The sequence below is a fragment of the Neovison vison genome, chromosome 2 (genome assembly GCF_020171115.1).
Source record: "Neovison vison isolate M4711 chromosome 2, ASM_NN_V1, whole genome shotgun sequence".
In the NCBI taxonomy this organism is placed as follows: Eukaryota; Metazoa; Chordata; class Mammalia; order Carnivora; family Mustelidae; genus Neogale; species Neogale vison.
In genome coordinates this window covers 191,279,017-191,299,766 of record NC_058092.1, presented here as the reverse complement: position 1 = coordinate 191,299,766, position 20,750 = coordinate 191,279,017, and the positions used below count along the sequence as shown (strand labels likewise).

The 20,750-nt window shown below is 43.7% G+C and overlaps 1 protein-coding gene across 1 annotated transcript in view; it reads left to right on the top strand.

The window, feature by feature from the left end:
- The window catches only part of POLR3A (RNA polymerase III subunit A), a 48,969-nt gene that overhangs the window by 825 nt on the left and 27,394 nt on the right, over positions 1-20,750 (top strand). Inside the window, exons 2-11 of the mRNA XM_044239913.1 lie at positions 975-1,110; positions 1,343-1,480; positions 2,253-2,424; positions 2,671-2,825; positions 11,166-11,405; positions 11,516-11,678; positions 11,874-12,010; positions 13,524-13,627; positions 14,233-14,374; positions 16,736-16,876. Coding sequence (XP_044095848.1) covers positions 975-1,110; positions 1,343-1,480; positions 2,253-2,424; positions 2,671-2,825; positions 11,166-11,405; positions 11,516-11,678; positions 11,874-12,010; positions 13,524-13,627; positions 14,233-14,374; positions 16,736-16,876 — 1,528 coding nt within the window. The remainder of the gene's footprint in view (positions 1-974; positions 1,111-1,342; positions 1,481-2,252; positions 2,425-2,670; positions 2,826-11,165; positions 11,406-11,515; positions 11,679-11,873; positions 12,011-13,523; positions 13,628-14,232; positions 14,375-16,735; positions 16,877-20,750) is intronic.

Sequence of the window (20,750 nt, the reverse complement as noted above, 5' to 3'; positions counted from 1 at the left end):
TAGGCAAGTCAGTGTTGTCAAGTGCAAAGACAAACACCTAATAAGAAAGGGATTCAAACAGGAGAATGCAGACCCAGCAGCCTTTAAGGAGCATGTTGGAGGGAGAAAGGGGTGATGAGAAGGAAGCAGGAGATCTGAAGCTGTGTTCCAGAATCCTCTTGCAGGCCATAACGGACCTCTGAAGCATTTTAAGCAGGGGAGTGTCTTGGTAATAGAGTTTTCCTGAAACGTCTCTCGATTCTTGGGGGACAGAATGAGAGGGAGATCTTGGATGCCACTGCAGGGGTCCAGCAGGGGATGATGATGTCCTTCTGCATGAGATTGGTAGAGTCACTGGAGAGCTGGATTTCAGAGGGGTTTAGGGTGTAAAATTGACACACAGAATCTCTTGCTTGGGCAGCTGTTTGGTTGGTTGCCGTTCATGGGAAACAAGTGTCTTACTTGGAGGAATCCTTGCTAGTGGTCTCTCCATATTCACCCTGGCCCTTCATTCCCACCCCCCAAACCCCACCCATATTCAGATGTAATCTGTTCTCACAAAGGAGCCCAAGAGACCCTGTTAAGATGCAAATTAGATTTTCTGACTCCAGTTTAAAACCTTCCTGTGGCTTTCCATTGTACTAACATGTAAAATCTCTACCAGCCTTCCCAAGCACAGCATGACCGGACCCCATACACCACACTGATTTCATCTTGTGCCATTAATTTTCTGCACTCTATTATGCTGGCTTGGTTTGGTTTTGGTTTTTTGGTTTTGTTTTTTTTTTAAGATTTTATTTATTTATTTGACAGAGATCACAAGTAGGCATAGAGGCAGGCAGTGGCGGGGTGGGGGGGCAGGTGCCCCGCTGAGCAGAGAGCCCGATGCAGGGCTCAATCCCAGGACCCTGAGACCATGACCTGAGCTGAAGGCAGAGGCTTAAACCACTGAGCCACCCAGGCACCACCACCCCTGTTTTTTTTTTTAATTCCAGAAGCCACATCTGTTTTGGAATGAAGTCCCCTGAGGAGATGCGCCAGCAGGCCCACATCCAGGTTGTGAGTAAGAACCTGTACAGCCAGGACAACAACCATGCTCCCCTGCTGTACGGTGTGCTGGACCATAGGATGGTAAGGCCTCACCCCCTCCCAAGCCATGTGTTTTGACATGCTGATGAAGCTGATGATTATCCAGGTTCAGAAGATGCAAGAGCTTCCTTCCTCCCTTATTCGTTTTGCACCATCTCAGGGAATCTAGCCTTTGGTCAGTGGGGTGTGAATGCACTGCGCCTTCCAGAATCACCTGGTCCCACTTTCCTGTCCAGTAGTCTCCGTTAATAATTGGATATGCTCTTATCCAAAGGGTACCAGTGAGAAAGATCGTCCTTGTGAAACCTGCGGGAAGAACTTGGCTGACTGTCTGGGCCACTACGGGTACATTGACTTGGAGTTGCCGTGCTTTCACGTGGGCTACTTCAGAGCAGTTATTGGCATCTTACAGGTAGGTGCATACGTGTTTGTTTTCAAGGCGTAAACTTGGGAATTACTGCTCAGGGATGTTGGAGTGAGTTTAGGATTGTGAGTGGTTAGGGATACATATAGGGAGAATGTTTACATTACACTCATAATATTGCATCTTGCAGTAAATTAAATTGCATAAGGATTCGTTATTCTTTATTTTTTCTTGAGTAGATGGTAGATAGGACACTGTGAAAAATAATCATAAATCCAGCAGTACAGAACAACACAAAATTAACAAATCCATTAGCAAAAATCCTGCCAGCAAGCTGTGATGGTGAACATCACCCAGCTCTCTGGGCATGTTGCTCAGTTTCCGTGTCCTGGGCAAGAGGTAGGGGTAACTTCTTTTTTTTTTAAAGGTGTTTTTTGTTTTTTGGTTTTTTTTCCCCTTAAAATTTTATTTATTTATTTATTTGACAGACAGAGATCACAAATAGGCAGAGAGGCAAACAGAGAGAAGAGGAAGCAGGTTTTGGTTTTTTGGTTTTTTGGGTTTTTTTTTTTTTAAGATTTTATTTATTTATTTGACAGAGATCACAAGTAGGCATAGAGGCAGGCGGTGGCGGGGTGGGGGGGCAGGTGTCCCGCTGAGCAGAGAGCCCTATGCAGGACTTGATCCCAGGACCCTGAGATCATGACTTGAGCCGAAGGCAGAGGCTTAACCCACTGAGCCACCCAGGCACCCCGGGGTGACATTTTTAAAAGAAGACTTTTTCATCTCTCATCCTTTCCTCTGTTTTAATTTTTAAAAGATGATCTGTAAAACTTGCTGCCACATCATGCTGTCCCAGGAGGAGAAGAAGCAGTTTCTGGATTATCTGAAGAGGCCTGGCCTGACCTACCTCCAGAAACGTGGACTGAAGAAGAAAATCTCAGATAAGTGCCGAAAGAAGAACATCTGCCATTACTGTGGAGCGTTTAATGGTGAGCAGGACACATAAAAGGCTTATGAAAGCCCTTTCCATTCACTCTGGCCCATTTAGCTTATTAGTTTAATGCAGTGTTGGGAAGTCAGGTTTTTTTCTTGCAAATGATGCTTTGGAGCCTAGCAACCGATGCCCTGTTAGCAAATGCATTTTCAGTGATCTCATTACCCAGACTACAACCTTGGGGCAGCCTGACCAACTATCTCGTTAGTACAAACTTGGTAAATAAAATCACTCTTAACAGGTACAGTAAAGAAATGCGGATTGCTGAAGATAATTCATGAGAAGTACAAAACCAACAAAAAAGTGGTGGATCCTATCGTATCAAATTTCCTTCAGTCTTTTGAAACAGCCATTGAGCATAACAAAGAAGTAGAACCCCTGCTGGGAAGGGCACAGGTGAGCCTGAGCACACATCCCTGCCCTCTGCCTACCTCCCCCTGCATCACGCGTACCTATTCTCACCCCCTCCTTCTCTCTGATCTTCTCTCATCTTTCAAAATGAGAAGTCCGATTAAGTTAGATCTCTAGGAATGCTTTGTGTAGAGTGCTTATGGTACACTATGTTTAAGGTAGACTGGCCTTGTAACTAACACATTTTTCATGGGACAGATAATGTGTTTTATCCTAAGAGATTATGGCTGTATAGATCATAAATTGAGAGATGCTGTTTCTCATGTGGGTACTGAGATCTAAGAAATTGTGGGTAACTCCCATTACTTAACTTGGCACTGATTTAACTAGTAGAATTTTATGAGGGACCCTGTTCGATCTTGCTCTGATTTCGAGTAGTATTTAATTCCCACAGTACAGTCTAGAATTGGTAGTATACAAGACTAACAAACGAGTTGAGTTGTTACTGAGTACCAAGTTCTGTCAGACTTAGGGGGAGCATCAGGAACTGCAAGATAGTGGTTCTACTGTCACTGGTCCCACAGTTTAGATGCGTCACAGGCAATTAGTCTGTGAAAAGATAACTGGTATCCCTAGGGCAGGGTGTTGACCATCACACGAGTGGTGGAGACAGGAAACTCAGGAGGAATGGGGAGGAAGATGTCGCTTCGGACTTGGTTAGGGAAGACTGAGGAAAGACATGGTGGGATCTGGGTGAGTCAGGTTTACAGAGTCAAGGGCCGTGAGCTCAGCATGTCCAGGCAACAGTGTCTAGGCTGATGCTGAAGCTGAGGCTCTGAAAGACCAGGGAATGCTAATAAAAGCACCCTGCCTTCAGCAACTGCTGCTGGGGTCAGGCACTGGCCAGGCTCTTCACATGGATTGCCTCCCGTGTAATCCTCAGGAACGCCTGAGACAGCCTTGTCTGAGATGACGTAGTCAACTGTAGCCAAGGGAACTGGAGTTTTGGGGACCAGACAGGTGAGAGCTCAGCCTGCTCTGAGAGTGTGGAGCCAGGGAAGGCATTGAACAGGAAGGTTCGTGGTGAATAACTGGTGAAATTGCAGAAGAGCCTGGCTGCTCCTCTAGAGACCCCATTACCGGAGTAAAAAGGCTAGGCCGTGGACTGAGAGAAAGCAGTCAACGTTTGTGTATCTGACAAAGGACTCTCCTATCCAGAATATAGGAAAGGGTCCTTTAAAATCAATAAGAAAAATACAACCTGATTTGAAGCCATGGGAGCAAAACTTGAATTAACACTTCACAAAAGAATATATTCAAATGGCTAATAAATAAGTGAAAATTTGCTCAACATGATTAATCATCAGGTAAATGCTAGTTAAAACTATACACACACTGGGGCACCTGGATGGCTCAGTGGGCTAAAGCCTCTGCCTTTGGCTCAGGTTATGATCCTAGGGTCCTGGGATCAAGCCCCACATCAGGCTCTCTGCTCAGCAGGGGGCCTGCTCCCCAGCCCTCTGTCTACCTCCTCTGCCTACTTGTGATCTCTGTCTGTCAAATAAATAAAATCTTTAAAAAAAAAACTATACACACACCAAAAAAATTAAAATGTAAAAAAAAAAAAACAGTGAAAACCACTTGCTGGCAAGGATGTGAAGCGACTGGTACTCTTGCATTGACAGTGGCAGTGTGGACGGTTATCACCACTCTGAACATCTATTTGACGATTTCTTGTAAAGTGACATCTACACTTACCATACGGCCTAGCAGATTTACTCTTCAGTACATACCCAAGGGAAATGAGTGCCTGTGTCCACGGAAATATTTGTACAAGAATGTTCATCGCAACTTTCTTAATAAAAGCCACTATTGGAAATAGTCCAGATGATTGTCAGTAGGAGAATAAACAAATTGTCATAGATCCACACGATTGAATACTATCCTGTGAAAGAAGTGAACTCTTGACACACACAACCTGGCCAAATGTCAGAATCCTGCTGAGAACAAGGAACTCCGTACCGGAGGGTACATGATGTATGATTCCAGGTAGATCAAGTCCAAGAACAGGCCAGACTGATCTGTGGTAACAGATGTCAGAGCAGTTCCCCTGGGGTGAGGGCTTGGTACTGATAAAAAGAATTATCAGGGTCTTTTTATGAAAATATTCTGTATCTTGTTCTGAACATTAGTGTGTGTGGTGTATATGTGTTAAAATGGGTCAATTTCTTTAGGATTTGTGCAATTTACTATATGTGAATTCTGCCTTGATGTTGTGCGGGTTGTGGGGGTGGGTTACAAGGAAAACAGACCCTGAGCCTAGGTGGCAGTAAAGGAGCCAGAGACCAGAGTCACTGTGTATGATAACGGACAGGAGTTGATGACCAACCACCAGGGAGATGGGCGGGAGAGGAAGTGGTCAGAGGTGAGTGAACACATGCACAGACATCTGGAAAATGGAAGTGATCCTGGAAATGGGGAGACAGGATGTCAGCGATTGATTCAAGCAGAAGCATCTTCAAGGCAGTTACGGTGAAGCTACTGCAGGGGAAGTAAGGGTGTGAGCTGAGGAAGATGATCTTGCCCTTGTACAGCTGTGAGAAAGGCACTTTGCAGGCTCTTGGCTGTTCACAGAGCTGGCAGAAGCCTGGGGGCAGCCTCAGTCTGTGAATTTGAGGGGTATCCGAGCTTTCTTGGGAGCAGCCTTACTTGCCATCCCCCTGCACGCACTCTGCTCCTTCCAGATCAGCCTTCCAGGCATCCCACCACCACCACTTTCCCTGGCCAGCTCTCTGCCCAGGCCCAAGCAGCTGCTGTCTGCTCCACACTGTGTCCACAGCAGCACGATACTCCCATATGACCTGGGAGGCCTCTTGTTTGGGCATTCTCCTAAATGACTCAGCTCTGGAGGTAACCCCCTCCCATTTAAGTCACTAGCCTTGAGCATCCAGCTCAACTCTCAGGTCATTCCCCCACTGCCACTGCCTCCCTGTGGACCGCACCCCACTCTGCCTAGAATGACACCCTAGAGGTAGTTTAGGACGGGAGTTTAGAGCCCAGTTCTGCTGCTTATTTGTTCAGTGACTGTAGACACGTGACCCAACCTGGACTTGAGTTTCCTCAACTATCAACAGGGATTACAAGAGTATCTGCTTTAATACTATCGTAAGGATTAACAGATGAACTCCAGATACCGCACTTAGCACAGTGCCCAGTGCAGAGCAGGTGCTTAGAGCGCATTACCCAGTTGCTACCCACTGCTGCTGACGTTATCATGATGATAATGACAGGATGGGGCACCTGGGGGGCTCAGTCGGTTAAGCCTCTGACTCTTGATTCCGGCTCAGCTCCTGATGTCAGGGGTGTGAGATCGAGCCCCGAGTCAGACTCCATGCCAGGCTTAGAGCTTGCTTAAGATTCTCTCCCTCTCTTTTAAAAAAAAAAAAAAAAGTCTTAGTAATGACAGGAGTGCCTGGCTGGCTTAGTCAGAAGAGTGGGACTGTTGATCTTGAGGTCATAAGCTCGAGCCCCACATTGGGTGTACAGATTACTTAACTAATCTTTCAAAATAAATAAATAAAAATAAACTTTTTTAAAGCAACTGTATGATCTAATTTACAACAAAATTCTAAAAATGACAGTCATGGTAAAGACAGGTGAGGATTCCTCCCCTCTCCACGTGTATGCTGGGACTCAGTGTCCTTTCGGCTTATTTTACTGATCCTGCTCCCTCCCCTCACCAAAGGCCCCCTTGCCTTAGCTTTTCTGCAGCTTCTGCTCTTCCGACCCTTTGATCTCACTCACCCTTTCTCAACCTTTTATCATTGTCTCTGCTTCATGTAACACTTGTATTCCATCTTGTATTTCTATTGGGTTCTCCTTTTTTTTTTTTTTTTTAATATTTATTGGGCACCTGGGTGGCTCAGTCAGTTAAGCATCTGCCTTCGGCTTGGGTTGTGATCTTAGCGTCCTAGAATCGAGCCCCACATCAGGCTCTCTGTTCAGCGGGGAACCTGCTTCCCCCTTTCTCTCTGCCTACTTACGATCCCTCTCTGTCAAATAAGTAAATCTTTAAAAAAAAAATTTTTTTTTAATATATGTTTATTTGACAGAGAAAGAGAGCACAAGCAGAGGGTGAAGCAGGCTCCTGGCTGAGCAAGGCAGCCCGATGCGAGGCTTGATCCTAGAACCCTGGGACCATGACCTGAGCCACCCAGGTGCCCCAGTTGGTTTCTCCTTTAGTGTGGTCTATAGCAAGATCTGTTTTTCTGAGGTCCTGTTTGAGACCTTTACAGTGCTTGGAGCAGTCGCGGTGCCTCCAGAGTTGTCAGACCATCAGCTCATCCTGGTTCTTACACCACTGTGAAAGGAAGGAGGGGGCGAATCAGGAATTCAGCATTGCCAGATTCCGAATGGCCCTCCCTCAGAGAGGGCCCCGTAGTCACCAAAGTGAACAAAGCATCCATGAGTCACTTTTAGCTTTTGTAGAGGTGTCGTGCAGACAGGTGGGTGGATTACCCTGAAGCTCATTAATCTCAGGATGGTCCAGATCCCAACATGTTTACCCATTTGATTTCCAGGAACGTGGAACCTCATGTCCCTTTATGGGCAGCACAGCACACTTGAGTTAGACAACACCTTAGAGCAGTGGTTCTTTTTTTTTTTTTTTTTTTTTAATTTATTTATTTATTTATTTGACAGAGAGAAATCACAAGTAGGCAGAGAGGCAGGCAGAGAGAGAGGAGGAAGCAGGCTCCCTGCTGAGCAGAGAGCCCGATGCGGGACTCGATCCCAGGACCCTGAGACCATGACCTGAGCCGAAGGCAGCGGCTTAACCCACTGAGCCACCCAGGCGTCCCAGAGCAGTGGTTCTTGACCTTTTCTGGGTCACAGACCTCTTTAGGAATTAAACTTTGGACTCTGTCCCCAGAAGACTAGTGTATATCTACTCCCTGGTTTTTTTTGTTTGTTTGTTTTTTGTTTTGTTTTGTTTTTAAAGATTTTATTTTATTTATTTGACAGAGAGAGATCACAAGCAGGCAGAGAGGCAGGCAGAGAGAGAGGAGGAAGCAGGCTCCCTGCTGAGCAGAGAGCCCGATGCGGGCCTCGATCCCAGGACCCTGAGATCATGACCTGAGCCGAAGGCAGCGGCTTAACCCACTGAGCCACCCAGGCACCCTCTACTCCCTGTTTTAACACAAATCCAGGAGTTGGCAGGCCTCATAAGACTCTCCATAGAGGGGCATCGGGGTGGCTCAGTTGGTTGCGTGTCCAACTCTTGCTTTTTTTTGTTGTTGTTGTTTTTTTAAAGATTTTATTTATTTGACAGAGATCACAAGTAGACAGAGAGGCAGGCGGGGGGTGGGGGGAAGCAGGCTCCCTGCTGAGCAAAGAGCCTGGCGCAGAACTCAATCCCAGGACCCCAGGATCATGACCTGAGCTGAAGGCAGAGGCTTAGCCCACTGGGCCTTTTTTTTTTTTTTTTTTTTTTTTTTTTTTAAGATTTTATTTATTTATTTGACAAAGATCATAATCACAAGTAGGCAGAGAGACAGGGGGGAAGCAGGCTGCCTGCTGAGCAGGGAACCTGATGCGGGGCTTGATCCCAGTACTCTGGGATCATGACATGAGCCAAAGGCAGAGGCTTTAACCCACTGTCCGGTGCCCCGGGTGTCCAGCTCTTTTTTTTTTTTTTTTTTTTTTAATTTAAGATTTAATTTAATTTTTTTAATTTAAGAATTAAATTTAATTTAATTCTTGATCGGGTCTTGATCTCAGGGTCTTGAGTTCAAGCCCTGTATTGGGCTCTACCCTGGAGATGGAGCCTGCTTTTTAAAAAAAAAAAAAAATTAATAAATAAGAAAAGAAAAAGAGTCTTCTTTTTTTTTTTTTTTTTTTTAAGATTTTATTTATTTATTTGACAGACACAGATCACAAGCAGGCAGAGAGAGAGGAGGAAGCAGGCTCCCCGCCAAGCAGAGAGCCCGATGCGGGGCTCGATCCCAGGACTCTGGGATCATGACCTGAGCCGAAGGCAGAGGCTTTAACCCACTGAGCCACCCAGGCGCCCCGAGTCTTCCTTTAAATAGCATCAGCCTTGCCCCCCAACCCCACAAGGTAGAAATGCCTTCCACAGCATCCCTAGCAGACTGAGCAGCAAGCTAAGCATCTCTGCCAGCCAGGACAGCCCATACAATCCACCAGGGAGCCCGAGCTATTTGGATATTGTGCCTCAGACCAAACAGCCCTTCTTCTGTCTCTCCAGTGGTTTCTGACTTCTGTTTTCCTAGTATATAACAATAAATCAGGGCCCTCTTCCTGTGCCCTATGGAAGGCAAGTGTTATGATGTTCTGGAGTAACAGCTCTGGCCAGGAACTGGTCTCCCGGTTCTTGCCAGTCTTCCTGCCCTCCTGTCCTCTAGACCTCAGTAACATGATATTCTTTTTTTTATTTATGTATTTGATAGAGAAAGTGAGAGACCATGAGAGGGGAGAAGGTCAGAGGGAGAAGCAGACTCCCTATGTTGCTGGGATCCTGATGAGGGACTCGATCCCTTGTCTCCAGGATCATGACCTGAGCTGAAGGCAGTCGCCCAACCAACTGAGCCACCCAGGCGCCCCAGTAACATGATGTTCTTGTCTAGCCCTGACCCTGGTACTGTAAGTGACACCTGGCCTTAACCCTGTTCCTAGAACTCTTAGTACAGATTTCCTCTGACTGCCTCAGGTAGCGTGCGGTGCTCGTTGCTGGGAGGCAGGGAAGGTGAGGAAGGGAATTCTGTGGGCAAGGACCTGGACTGCAAATCTTCAGGCAAGATTCCTTCTTTCTCCCCAAGTCTGCTGTCATGTCTAGGGTGGGCCCACAGAAACCTGCTCTTGGGACAGTATCCTAATGGGGGTGGATTATGGAACTTTTCTTAACTTTGTTCCGTCTCATTAAGTTATGCATAGCAAGTTCTGCTTGTAACATGTATTCTTTGTCACACAGTCTTTAATCCCAAGAAAATATAACTTTCAGCAGCAGGACACAAGCTGACCATTCCTATCTTTGATCTTTGAATATCTCTGAGCAGGTGCATTGTTCTTATGAGTAAGTTGTTACAGCATAGCAATTCTATAACATGAAGGTGATACAAAGGCAATATAGGGTGCCTCTTCCAGCTCCCTGCTCAGTGGAGAGTCTCCTTCTCCCTCTCCCTCTCCCTTCCTTGCGCTCATGCTCTTGCTCTCTCTCAAATAAATGAAAAATAAAATCTTTTTTTTTTTAATATTTTATTTATTTATTTGACAGACAGAGATCACAAGTAGGCAGAGAGGCAGGCAGAGAGAGAGGAGGAAGCAGGTTCCCTACAGAGCAGAGAGCCTGATGTGGGGCTCGATCCCAGAACCCTGGGATCATGACCTGAGCCGAAGGCAGAGGCTTTAACCCACTGAGCCACCCAGGCGCCCCGAAAAATAAAATCTTTAAAAATAATAAGAAGGCAATATATGTTCATTACAGAAAATTTATTTTTTTTTAAGATTTTACTTATTTATTTGGCAGAGCACACAAGCAGGGGGGGCAGCAGGGAGAGGGAGAAGCAGGCTCCCTTCTCAGTAGGGATGTATGCCTGATGTACAGCTCAGTCCCAGTACCCTGGAATTATGACCTGAACCAAAGGCAGCTGTTTAACTCACTGAGCCACCCAGGTGCCACACTGCAGAAAATTTAAATGTAAACAAAGATGCAAAAAGATTATAATTCCATTCATCTGTGGACAGTACTATTAACACCTTGCTAAACATCCATTTCCTCTTTTCTGTACAGATACACATTTTCCCCCCGAAATGAGATCATATCGCACACATGCTTCTTTCATTTACCAGTATGTTATGAACTTTTCATGGCAGTAGCTAAATTTCTGTGGTGTCATTTTTTTTTCAATTTATTTATTTTCAGAAAAACAGTATTCATTATTTTTTCACCACACCCAGTGCTCCATGCAAGCTGTGTCTGTGGTGTCATTTTTTTAATGGCTACATGGTTGCTCATGTGGGGGTATATGGTGGTTTTATCTAGCCAGCAAACTGTCAGGCTGTTTCCAACTTAACACTCGTAACAGCTTTAGAGAACATCCCTATAGCTGCTGAATCTTTGTGTTGATTTCTAAAGTCATTCCCTTTGGAATAATTAGAAGTGGAATTGCTGGCTTAAATAATTGAATTAAAAGGCATGTACATGTTTAGGGCTCTGCCACTGTAGCATTTACTGACAGAAATTTCTATCAGTACGTATAGTTAACACTGAGGTAAGTGGTGAATGGAGTGAAGAGCATGGAGAAGTAAACCCTTGCCCAGACTGGAAAGTTAACGTGTCTCTCCATTCTTCTTTCCTCTTCTCCATAGGAAAACTTGAATCCCTTAGTAGTTCTGAATTTATTTAAACGAATCCCAGCTGAGGATGTCCCTCTACTTCTAATGAACCCAGAAGCTGGAAAGCCCTCTGATTTGATTCTCACACGACTTCTAGTGCCCCCTTTGTGTATCAGACCCTCTGTCGTGAGCGATTTGAAGTCTGGCACCAATGAAGATGATCTGACGATGAAATTGACAGAAATTATTTTCCTAAATGATGTCATTAAAAAGGTCAGTACTTTCAGTCCCTAGGTTTAGGAGCCTATATATGCAAACACTGCTCATCAAGAAAGTCAGGATGACCCAGGATTGTGTTTTCTTCATACTTCGCTCATTTTTAGCATCGGATATCAGGAGCGAAGACCCAGATGATCATGGAAGACTGGGATTTCCTGCAATTACAGTGTGCCCTCTACATTAACAGCGAGCTCTCAGGCATTCCCCTCAACATGGCGCCCAAGAAATGGACTAGAGGTTTCGTCCAGCGTCTAAAGGGAAAACAGGGTACGTTTCCAACAAAATGTGCAGGAAACAGTCTACTGCCTTTGTCACCTTTTTCTGGAGTGTATGTCCAGCTTATCTGATTGGAAATCACAGATTTTCCTAGTTCTCTGCAGTCATACTATTCCGAAACAGCACAGTCATACTATTCCGAAACAGATCTCCATGGAGATCTATGACGTGTCTTTATTGATTTAGGTCGATTTAGAGGCAATCTCTCAGGAAAGAGAGTGGATTTTTCTGGCAGAACAGTCATCTCACCTGACCCCAATCTCAGGATTGATGAGGTAGCTGTGCCAGTTCACGTGGCCAAAATTCTTACTTTTCCTGAGAAGGTAAGTACCATTCAGCCACTCAGTTCTGTGTTTTCAATCTAGTCTTTTATTTTGAGATTGCAAACAATAGACACTTGGGAAATCCCAGGTAATGCACACACACCCCAATTTGGTGTGTGTATGTTATCTTCCGGTTTCATACATCTACCACCGTGGATGCCATCTACAACAGTACAACAACAGATGGGTCTGGCTCTGTGTATATATAATCACAGATACATTAGACATAATCTGCTACAAATTCTTTTCCAAGTAGTATGGTCTTTGACCTCTTAGTTCATTCTTACCTCATTTTTTTTTTTTTAAGATTTTATTTATTTGAGAGGGAGCACCACGGGGAGCAGCAGGCAGAGGGAGAAGCAGACTCCCAGCTGAGCAGGGAGCCCAATACGGGGCTCAGTCCCCAGACCCTGGGATCATGATCTGAGCCGAAGGCAGACACTTAATGACTGAACCACCCAGGTGCCCCTACCTCATGTTTTTAAAGTAACTAATAAGCACCACACCTAGTTAATTACCTTGGGATGGATTTTTTTTTTAACTTTATAATCACTGAGTCAAATACTTTGAGTATTTTAAGGCTGTTGATGCATAGCCAGAAAGGCTACACCACTTTACATCAACTCATACTCATCATGAGTATAAAGTGGAATTTATAGTATCTGAGGTATAGAAAACTGTAAGTCCTAATAATAGGAAGATATGGGCTTTAGCTTTGCTTTTGAGATTCGTAATTAGCCCCGTTCATGGAATCTTCTGGTAAAGCTTTTATGAAAGAGCCTCAGATACTTTATGTATCTAATCCAGAGTTTCCTTCTCTGAGATGGTGTCCCACAAGATTGCTGTCTGAGAGGTTGCATGATGTGACAGTGCAGAGCAGGGCATAGTGGCGTTGGAGTCACGGCTTTTAAACCTCAGGAGCCCATGGTACATCATTGCTAGTGAAGATGTCAGCTGTTCTTAGATCACAGTGTGTGCCAGAAGGTCCCTATAACTGAGTCCAGCCCACTCATTTTACTAATAGGGAAACCAAAGGCCAGTAAAGGACTTGGCCATTTCACCCGACCAGTGATGAGTTCAGATTGGTACCTTGGTTCCTGTGTGTCATTCTGCTGTTGTCATTTAACTCAAGACCCAAGACAGGGGCTCCTGGGTGGCTTAGTCGTTAAGCACCTGCCTTCAGCTCAGGTCATGATCTCAGGATCCTGGGATCGAGCCCCACGTCGGGCTCCCTGTTCTGCGGAGAGCCTGCTTCTCCCTCTCCTACTCCCCCTGCTTGTGTTCCCTCTTACTGTGTCTCTTTCTGTCAAATAAATAAATAAAATCTTTTTTAAATAAATAAATAAACAAACTGCAGTGGGGGGAAGGAAAAAGACCCAAGACAGCACTATGCTGCCTTTCTTTCTCCTGGAGTCACCCAAGGGAAGTCAAGATTGAGACACAACTCAGGATAATGCTCTAGCTTCCAGAAACCTCATGGTATCTCCTCATGACTTCTATTGTGCTCATGCAGGTGAACAAAGCAAACATCAATTTTTTGAGGAAACTCGTTCGAAATGGCCCAGAAGTTCACCCAGGAGCCAATTTCATTCAGCAGAGACACACACAGATGAAAAGGTAATGCTGGCCCAGGATAGCCATATGTAACGACGTTCTTGCCCCCAAGGTTGCCACAGAATACAGTCCAGAATACGTCTGTGACATGTTAGCATGTGGAAAATACTGTTTAAATTGCAGTGAGTGCAGGTTCATCATTTGCTGTGTTTGCTCATCACATAGACACAAAATATCCTCTTATTCCCTAGCATTTATAGTTGGATCTAGGTAGACAGAACATGTGGAGTTTGGAAAGCCAGTCATTTTCTATGTCGCACATGCTCTGTGGAGTTACTTATTGTACTTCCAGCCTTGTTTTGCCTGCTCTGGCTTTCCACTAATCACTGGTGCCTTTGGATCTCTTGAGATACACCAACAGGCCACTATGGGAGAAGCGGACTTATTACTGCATTTCTGTGATTCTGAGACATAACTCTTTTCACATTTTAACATACATGAAAGGAAGATCTACTGACAGTGCGTCATAGTTTAACTGACGGGCTGGTGGAGGCACCTTCAGCTCAGTGCAATGTGATTGTTTTCGAGACTGAACCCTGACGTGAAGAGGGAGCGACTGGGTGAGGAGGCGTTACTCTCACAGGTCACGTTTCTTATCACACACTCAGGTTTTTGAAGTACGGAAATAGGGAAAAGATGGCTCAGGAGCTCAAGTATGGGGACATTGTGGAGAGACACCTCATAGACGGAGACGTGGTACTGTTCAACCGGCAACCATCGCTACACAAACTGAGCATCATGGCACATCTGGTGAGCGTGACATTTCTGTTCTTAGCTTCTGTTGGGTGGGAATTGGCTGGGCCAGCGACACAAAATTCCAGGCCCCTAAAACTCAAGATTGCCAGGAATCTCAAATTTTCAGGACTTCTGATTTTACTCTATACTCTCACTTTTTAGTTGGAGTGAAACTTCTACATTTTAAACTTCCCTTCAGTGTTTTTCATATTGGTAAAATCCACACACAACAGTGAAACAGAAAGGAGCTAATTGAAAATGAGCATGAAAGTGACTGGCATGATTCCACTTGCAAACAGAAATACATACGTATATGTGTGTGCACAGACTTGCGTCAATTACAGGTTTGACTTAGCATATTAACTACAGAACGAAAACGCTTAGGAGATTTCTCGTCACAGTGGCCCTCCAACGAAGACCTTCAAGCATATTTTCTTCGGTGATTTAGTTTTGCAACAACAGCAGTTCCTTTTTCTGGAGATGTAAAATGGAAATTAGATGCAACTTTAATTCGCTAAATATGCTATCTCCAAAGCCGTTAAATCCATGAGCGTTTGCAGACAGTGCTTAAACAGGCTTTTTGGTTAGCGTCTTTCTAGATTCAGTTTTTCCCTTCATGAACATGTTTTGTCAGTCTTTTTACTTAAGTCTGGAAATCCCAAAGAAGCAGTTTATGATTATGGGGGTTACAATATGGGGATCTAGGGAGGGAAACAGAAAGCCTTCCCTTTCTAGAAACTTTTGCTTGGCTTTCAGGCATTCTCCAAATAAAAATTATTGTGTGAAAATTTCAAATACAAATACCAAAGTAGGAAGAATCCTATGAAGAGCTCCTATATTCTCATTCTCTGTGTTTAATAATTTTCAAGGTTTTGCCACACCTGTTTCTCTCCCTTTTTCCCTTGATGGCCCCAGATGCCATATCCTTTCTTCGTGTGTATTCAGTTTACTTCTGTAAGACACACATAACCATAGTGCCATACCACACCACACAAAACGAACACAAAATGTATTGTCCAGCACCCAGTCCATGTTCACATTTCCACAAGCTTCTCAACAATCTTTTCGTGGCTAGTTTGTCCATATCTGGATGCAAAGTCTGCACGTGACATTTGGTTGACATGTCTTCGGTCTGTCTTGATCTAGAACAACTGCCCCCAACCTTTTAATCTCACTGTTACTGAGAAGGCCAGGTCATTTGTCCTGAAGAAATGTCCCATGTTCTGTGTATGTATACACATGGCATTAAGAGTTTCTTCATTCTTCCTTTTATTCCTATAAACTGGACAGCTCTCAAGGCAGGATCAGATTCATGTTCAACTTCTAGCAAGAGTAACTCCTGGGTGCTGCTGGCTAAATCCTCTTGCCTTATTTCAGAAGGCATATGTTGTCTGACTGCCCCACTCTTTGGTATCCTGAGAAGATTAGGGCATCAGATACTTCAGCCTGGTGTCTCCCTTGAAAGTTTCTTTATTGACCTTTTTTCTAAAGGCTTTCTCCACTTATGATTATTGCCAGCATTATATCATGGGGTCTGCAAAAATGGAGATTTTCTAATTTGTCATTCCTCTCACATTTCATAGCTACCATTTGTATAACGAAGAATTTTGTTTTATAACTAGGGTTATTTGCTTATCCAGAAATATAATTCCAGAAGGAACAAGCATAAATGCCTGATTCTTTTTTCCTTTATTATCAGTTTGAGGAGGAAAAAGTTGGTGTTCAGTTTCTTCCAACTAGGTTGGTTTGGGTTTTGTGTGTGGTATTGCTTTCCTTTTTTTCAGTGTCATTATAAACTCATGGGTTTTTATTTAGTCTGTGTGTGTGGTTTTTTGTTTTTTGTTTTAAGATTTTATTTTTTTATTTGACAGACAGAGATCACAAGTGGGCAGAGAGGCAGGCAGGCAGAAAGAGGAGAAAGCAGGCTCCCTGATGAGCAGAGAGCCCAATGTGGGGCTCGATCCCAGGACCCTGGGATCATGACCTGAGCCGAATGCAGAGGCTTTAACCCACTGAGTCACCCAGGCGTCCCTAGTCTGTGTGTTTTAATCAACTTCTGCCATGAATCTGTTTGATATCAAACTGTGACATCATTGGCCAGGGGAGCCCTTTCTTGTGGCTCTTAGGTTGGTACTTGCCTTTTGTTAAACTCGTTGCATTGTTTTGATCTAACAAATCTACTTGAATAAGTCCACAAGTGACATGTTATCACTGGACCGAACGTACTAGAAATTTATTTTCTTAATCTAAAGTATCCAGTTTTCCAGGAAGCCATTTATTAATGTTTTGAAACCATGAAGTTTTTGGATAAATGACTTAAGTCCTTCTCCTATTTTGTTTTGCGTGTGTGTGTGTGTGTGTGTGTGCATTCCACAGGCCAAGGTCAAGCCACACCGAACCTTCAGATTTAATGAGTGTGTCTGTACGCCCTACAACGCGGACTTCGATGGTGATGAGATGAACCTTCATCTTCCTCAGACGGAGGAAGCTAAAGCAGAGGCCCTTGTGCTGATGGGGGTATGTAGGGTGACAGCCCCGCCTCTGTAGAACAGCTTGAGAGGAGGGGAAGGGCAGTGGGTCCTGTTTGAAAGCACCTTAGAGTGTGTAAGGGAGTGTCTGTGACAGGTGGGGAGTCGAGGGAGTATCTTCTGGCCTATAAAAGGGAAAGCTCCTCTGCGAGCTCCAGCTATGAAACAATAAGACAAGTGTGTAGCCCTAGATCCTTTAGTTTACATTTAACTATTAGGTTTTATCACAGATCAGTCCCTTCAATCCATCCTTCGCTCTATCCATAGTCCATCTTATATCTGGAAGCATTTAACCGCAAGTGGCAGACATTTAGCATACTGCCTAAATAATCTCAGTCCTCATATAGTTATTTTTTTTTTTAAGATTTTATTTATTTATTTGACAGAGATCACAAGTAGGCAGAGAGAGAGGAGGAAGCAGGCTCCCCGCTGAGCAGGGAGCCCGATGCGGGACTCGATCCCAGGACCCTGAGATCATGACCCAAGCCGAAGGCAGCGGCCTAACCCACTGAGCCACCCAGGTGCCCTCATATAGTTATTTTTAATTAATCAATTAATTAGTTAATTAATTTAAAAGATTTTTTGGGACGCCTGGGTGGCTCAGTTGGTTGGACGACTGCCTTCGGCTCAGGGCGTGATCCTGGAGTCCCGGGATGGAGTCCCACATCAGGCTCCCAGCTCCATGGGGAGTCTGCTTCGCTCTCTGACCTTCTCCTCGCTCATGCTCTCTCTCACTGTCTCTCTCTCTCAAATAAATAAATAAAATCTTTTAAAAAAAAAAATTAAAAGATTTTTATTTATTTATTTGACAAACAGAGATCACAAGTAGGCAGAGAGAGAAAAAGAGGAAGCAGGCTCTCTGCTGAGCAGAGAGCCCGATGTGGGGCTCAATCCTAGGACCCTGAGACCATGACCTGAGCTGAAAGCAGAGGCTTAATTAACCCCCTGAGCCACCCAGGCACCCTCTTTTTTTTCCTTCTTTGTTGAACATTCTGAACAAAAATCTTCTAACAGTATATTACATGCTTGTTTGTTGTCTAAAGGACATGCTAAACAAAATCATTCTATAGAGGTTAGGTTTTCCTTGTTTCCAGTATTCTGGTTTTCTGTGTTATGGGCCGATTTGTCTGTCGCTGTCCAGGTGCCTACCTTTAAAACAATTCACACTATTTCTGATTCTGTGCTTTTTAAATCTGTTTTAGTTTAGGGTGTTAGTATTGATTCTAAAGTGAAGGCAATTAACTTCTGCAAGCATATCTATTAAACTACAGGAGGATTCGGTGGAGACAGGCAGGAGGGGCTGCATTCTTGGCCTCTGCCTGGGTTCTTCATGCTTGAAGTTCACATTGTTTTTCTGGTAAAGTCAAGTATTTAATGTGGTGCAGATTTTATGTACACGTTTAACTATTAAGAAATTCATGTGGCTAAAATGCACTGTGATCTTTAATTTCTTTTAAAAATTGACTCTTATTTAGTCAAATGTTCCAGCATAATGAAGTGATTTAAGTAAGATAAGGTTTTTCCATATCACAACTCCTCTGGGTTCTTTCTTTCCACCTCTTTTATCTGTTGGTTCCTTCTCTGGAATTTAGATACTTGTGGTCATGGTTTGTGATAGTAATACTTAATGTATTATAAATGTCCCCATTTGGGCATTGGATGGCTCATTTGATTTGTGTCAGACTCTTGGTTTTGGCTCAGGTCATGATCTCAGAATTGTGAGATCAAGCCCCTCGTTGGGCTCCATGCTAGACAAGGAGCCTGCTTAAGATTCTCTCTCTATCCTTCTCCCTCAGCCCCTCCCCCCCTTAAAAATTTAATAAATATAAATTTAAAAATAAATTCCCCCATTTGTTGTAAAGTCTTCCTAATTATTGATTATAATGGCTTCACAGAATTTCACCAGGTTAACATACCAAAATTCATCTACCTTCTGTTAAAACTTGAGGGTGTTTTCCCTGTTTTGCCATGAGAATGACTCCCTCAGTGGTCATCTTTGTGGTTTGGAGTCTTTCTTCTTCTGAATCATTTCTTCAGACTCCTCAGCCTTTTTAAATGATTTGGTTGATACTTACTGAGCACCTACTATGTGTCAAGCACTCTTCTAGGAACATAGCACAGAATAAGAAAGTCCATTTTTGTTCTCATCCCTATTCAAATAGGGAGAAGTAGAGCGTAAACAAATGGAAAATAGTTGAGGTGGTAAGTGCTGAGAAGAGAAGAACAAAGCACAACAAGGAGGAAAGAAAATGAGAGAAGTCCTATTCCATAGAGGATGGTCAGGGAGGGCCATTGGAATGATAACACTTGAGCTACCTTCTGAAAGAAGTGGGAGAATGAGCAGCATGACTGTCAGCATACGAGCAGTCGAAGCAGAGGAACCCGGTGGTACGATCTTACCTGGCGTGACAGGAGTCTAGCCTGTTTCCTCCTAAGCATCAGTATTTGTAGCAGTTGTCATGAGCGCCAGGTTAGGTGTTGACAGAGTTCCGTGCTCCTGTAGTCAGACAGTATGTTAATCATTCCTTTTGACCTAGCAATCTCCTTTCTAGTAAGCTCTCCAGAGGCCATAATCAGAGTTGGAAAATTACTTGTAATAGTAAAACAGTAGAAACAGGCAATGTCCCCTAGTAAAAAATTGGTAAGATTAAATTATGTCACATTCATACCACAGAACCCTGTGCAGCCCTGAAAAATGAGGACATAGTTTATATCGTTGTTGGCATGAAAGCTACTTATGATTTATTTTTTACTTAAAAAAGCAGGGTTTGTGTATGACATGATCCAATTTTGTTTGGCAAAAAGATGCTTCTATGTTTGTAAAAACATTTATAGCCAGAAGTTGGAAGGGTTATATACCAAAATCTTATAACCAGTTCTCTGGTTCCTTGGAGAGATGTATTTTTGGATTATGGATTTTTTTTCACCTTTTTTACGTGTTTATATTTTTAGGGGTTTTTTTTTTTTTCCTCTAAGGAACATACTATTTTTGTAATAAAAAGTCATGTTGATAATGTTCCCAGTGGTATCAGCTGTATAACTGGTTTCTAATGATAACAGCCTGTCACCAACCAGTTGGACTTCAGCATTGGCTTTGTACTGAGGGCCCATTTTGTGATAATAACATTTCATCAGTTAAAAGTGACAACCATAAAACACAGGCTCCAAGGATATTGGGATGGAAGAATCTTGAGTTACCATCGGGACAAATCCCCTCCGTTTCATATAAGAAAATTGTCATCTATTGTATTGACTCAGCAGTTCTGACTCAGAGGAGTGGGTATGGCCCTAGCCTAAGTGTAGTCCCAAGTTACCCCCGAGACTTGGAAAATACACAGATCCCAGCTTCATGTCCTCAGCCCCCAGACCACCTCCCTATCCCACCCCAGAGAGATTCTCAAAAGCAGGCACGAACAACTGTCTTCCAGCCCTAGTTGGAGGATCAGTGTTCGTGCAGCATTCTCAAGAAGTCAGGAGAGGTCTCTCCCTTCGGGGGCCTTTTATGCTAGGTGAGGTTGCCCAGGCAACCCACAATTAACACGAGCCATCGCCATGCCAAGATTTGAGCAAATTTATCTGTTAATTACATCTCAACAATAGCAAAAATTGACCAACTGCATTCTGATGTATAGAATCTTCTTTTAACTTGTTAATTATGCCCTGAACAACTAGCACCCCTTTTTGCTCAGTGTAGACACTCATTAAATTTTAATTAAATCCTGTTGTTAATTATTGTTAGAACCTAGTGTCTTAACCAAGAAAAGTTCAGTAGTTCTGCCATTGTTGTGGAGAGGTATGAAATTGATTGACCTCAGAGGTAACTGCTGCTCATCATTTATATAAGTGAATTTTCTTTGAAGAAT